At 43.0% G+C, this 4,005-nt stretch overlaps 1 protein-coding gene across 1 annotated transcript in view; it reads left to right on the top strand.

The window, feature by feature from the left end:
* The window catches only part of LOC111652297 (striatin-3-like), a 12,024-nt gene that overhangs the window by 5,634 nt on the left and 2,385 nt on the right, over positions 1–4,005 (top strand). The window contains exons 2-3 of the mRNA XM_023402521.2: positions 2,625–2,728; positions 3,508–3,586. Coding sequence (XP_023258289.1) covers positions 2,625–2,728; positions 3,508–3,586 — 183 coding nt within the window. The remainder of the gene's footprint in view (positions 1–2,624; positions 2,729–3,507; positions 3,587–4,005) is intronic.

Genomic DNA, 4,005 nt, shown 5'->3' on the forward strand with positions numbered 1-4,005 from the left:
GTCAAGAGACAACACACACACACACACACACACACACACTGTAAGAGCAGCAAACATTCACGTTAAAACTAGATTACGCAAGAGCACAGTGCAAACACTCCTGGGTTTTTCCTCAAGGAAATAAAAGTAGCATCTGACAGTGGGTATGTAAAGTTTGATATATTTAGATCTAAGGCTGCAACTAACAATCATTTTTTATTAACAATTCATCTGACGATTGATCTCTAGATGAATTGATTGTTTGGTTTATGAAACCTGTGAGATCCCGACAGCCCAAAACCCAAAGAGAGTTCAATCTCCTGCAACAGAGACGTCACAGTCGACGAGCTGGAACCATCACCTTCCACATTTCTCATCTTAAATCATCACTGGAATGATTCATCTGTTATGGAAGTTAATTTTCTGATGATCAGTTAATTGATGAATCTGTATTTGTTCTGTTTAGATGAACAACAGTCTTAAAAACATGTGATCAATGCCCTGACTGCATAATGAGTCATTGTCAGTTCCCAGTAACCGTCTGTGACTCACAGTGAAATCAAATCACTGCTGCGTTTTAGAGGAATCGTCCTTTAATTCAAGTCTCTTCGTCACAGTCGACTGAGCTGCTGAACGTGGGTCAAATGTGTGGTTGTTTACTGTGTGTGTGAAGGTATGTATGAGCAGCGATCATGTAGCAATCACACACACACACACACACACACACACACTGGTCTTCTGGTATGTCAGAGTGATGTCGGGGGTGCTGTGGAGCTGTGGCTGTCAATCACAGAGCCGGCCAATCGGAGCACAGCTGAATTAGTGTGGTGTGTTATGTAATCCGCCTCCCAGACTCCCTATCCTTGTCTCTCTGTTTTGGCCCGGGGGAGGACCTCTAGTTTCCCCGTTGTCATGGCGACCTTCACTAGAGGAAGTCGCGACCCCCCAACCGCCCCAGTTTGCCTCCGACCCCCCCCTCCCCTGTTGCCATGGGCACGCTGGCAGAGAGCTCTCAGTGTGTGTGCGCTGGTATAAATAGCTCTGAGCCTCCGGCCTCCGTCAGTGTTGGGTTTCAGGAGCAGCTGCTCACAGACAGACAGACAGACAGACAGACAGATGGACAGAGAGACAGACAGGTGTGGTCAGTCAGACAGGAAGTGCTGCTGATGGACAGGTGATGGGGGTGATGTGGAGGCTCAGGGTTTTCAGCTGTCTGTCTCTTTAACTCTGTTTGTCCATGTGTCTCTCGTAAAAGAAAGGATAATTCGTCCTGATAGTTTTCTCCATCATTTCCATCAGTAATAACAAACCTGTGAAGTGGGAGGAGCTATTTATTTATCAGAAGGTGCTTTATGTCCAATAAGCTCCAGGGACCAGAGGAAGTAGGAACTAAACATCAGGGCATTACCTGTCCGTCTTTCCAGGATCAGGTCAAATAGACGTGTGGCAGGCACCATAAAACTTCCTTTAAACCAAGAAGAAGAAGTTCCTGTGTTGATGCTTTGTATCCACAGTAAAACCGATACCACAGAAGAAGAGGGGCACTCTGAAGTCTCACACAGGCTTAAATGGTGGCGTCCTAATTTGCAGTTGAATGACAGTTTATCCACGTGGACGGATTAAGACGCGTCACTGAGACACCTTCAAAGAGATCTGATGCTGAAGACGCAGCGGCTGATTCAAAGCGAACAGCTCCTCGTCAGGAAAACTGCAGAAGTGAAACAGATCGACTGTGTGTGAAGGTGTTTTTGTCCAGTTTGAAAATCAGTCTCAGCCCAGTGTGGGAGGGATTCAGAGAGCTGTCAATCATCCACTGCACAGCTCTGTCATTAACAAACACCTGCTGAGCGTTTACAGGCGGCAGCGAGAGACGTGACATGAACCCTGTTCGTGCTCATTCACAGAGTCACTGCAGGTCGACCTGATCCTGAACAAAGTGTCTAAACATGGACGTGGATATGAAGTTGGAATTAATTCATTTCCACATTTGTTGACATGGTTTACACAATAGTATAGAACATTATGACTTTATTGTTTATAAGAATTTTGTTTGTTTTCTGAAATGGAAATAGATGCAGCAGCTGGTTCATCCCACATATTTATTTAATTTTTCTTTGTTACTTGAATTGTGAAAAGTTTTCTTTTCTCAGTTGTTGAGAAATGAAATCACTGAATAGTGAGTTATTGTATTATTAGACAGGTTTTTGTGTTGGTTGATGAATTTAAGGGGACCCCAGGAAGACTAGCCATGGTTACAACACAGTGGTTAATGGGGATGTAAATATATAATATAATGTAAATATGTATTATTTTTTTATTATTATTTAAAAAAAAACAAAAAACAACTGAAATAATAGAAGTAAATATTTAAATGAATCCCATCTGAGAGCTTATTAATGCCTCTTTTAATTGTCTTTTTAAAATTAGGCGATGATCACATTGACTCTGGTGGATGACGACATGAATTGTGAATCTCTCTCTCTGTGTGTGTCTGTGTGTGTGTGTGTGTCTCTCTCTCTCTCTGTGTGTGTGTGTGTCTGTGTGTGTGTGTGTGTGTCTCTCTCTCTCTCTCTGTGTGTGTGTGTCTCTCTCTCTCTCTCTCTCTCTCTCTCTCTCTCTCTCTCTCTCTCTGTGTGTGTGTCCAGGCGAGGATAGCGTTCCTGCAGGGAGAGAGGAAAGGTCAGGAGAACCTGAAGAACGACCTGGTCAGAAGAATAAAGATGTTAGAATACGCTCTGAAGCAGGAGAGGTAAGAAACCTTTCAGTGTCACTGACTCTTCTTCTTCTGTCATCATGTTACTCATTATCACAACATTAAAGGGCCGTGCTGCTGATTTCTTTCACGCTTTAGTCATTTTATTACAAATCATGTGCTTCATCGTTTCCCTAGAAGTTTGTTTTCCCTCCTTCCAGACGACCTTCGGTTTCACTTTGTTTCTATGAAAATCGACTTTCAGGCTTGAAACTTGCTGCAGGGAAAAAAAATCCGACAGTCGATGTTTAATCAGGTTTATTTTTGTCCTTTATCAAAGTTAAATGTCAGCATTGATTTCAAATACAGCTGCAAGCACAGGCTGATCCAAGTCTACAGCTGTGTTGCGTTCATGTGTTGATGGGAAGAAGGGAAAAGTGTCCACTTTATTAGGCACCCCTATACAATCTAATGCTGTCTAACTTCTCTAAGTGTTGAGCCGTAGAGTCGACTTGTACGATGTAACGTTCAGGTTTTGGTGAACTAACGGATCTGAATCTGTTTTTAAAACAGTAATGTGATGTATATAAATTCTGTTTGCGGCCCAAACTGATGAATCCGAGTCAGTATGGAAAACTGATCTGGGTTCAGCCTGGAGCTTCAGGCTTGTGCAGTGCAGTCTGAGGGTTCAGGGTCAGTGGGAGTAAGAATAAAACTGTCTTCACTTTTGGTTTTCCAGTGTGTGATGAGTTTCGCAGCCTCAGTCTGAACTTTAACTTCCGTCTTGTTCTTGAATCGAACTGGATCATAAATGTTTTCCTCCGTTTCCTCCTCAGAGCAAAATATCACAAGTTAAAATATGGAACAGAGTTGAACCAAGGAGAGATGAAGATGCCAAGCTTTGAATCAGGTACGTGACCCGACGCGAGGAGACATGTTTGTTCCAAAGTGAAACCAGCAGAGGGAAGACGGACTCTGATACACTCTCATCTCCCTCCGCTTTAATCTCTTCTTCTCTCTCAGCTTTATATCCTGCTTTCATCTCCTCCTCTTCCTCTCTTTCTTCACTCCCTTCTTCTTACTTCTCTCCTCCATGTTACCCTTTATCCCTCTCCCGACACTTGAACTCATCGTATTGATCGGATTCAGCGCTCTTCCTGGTTAGGATCAGTCCTCTCAGTCCCAGTGTTATCACTGACCCAGTGACTAGGATCTTATCGAGGGCGTCGCACTGTAGATTAGAAATCAATCAATCAGACTTTATTTGTGTTGCACTTTTCATACAGACGATGTAACAAAGAGCTTTAGAGAATAAAAGCAATAAAAAAAAAAAA

The sequence above is a fragment of the Seriola lalandi genome, unplaced genomic scaffold (genome assembly GCF_002814215.2).
Source record: "Seriola lalandi dorsalis isolate HSWRI2012SDOR001 ecotype SW California unplaced genomic scaffold, Sedor1 jcf7180002053938, whole genome shotgun sequence".
NCBI lineage: Eukaryota > Metazoa > Chordata > Actinopteri > Carangiformes > Carangidae > Seriola > Seriola lalandi.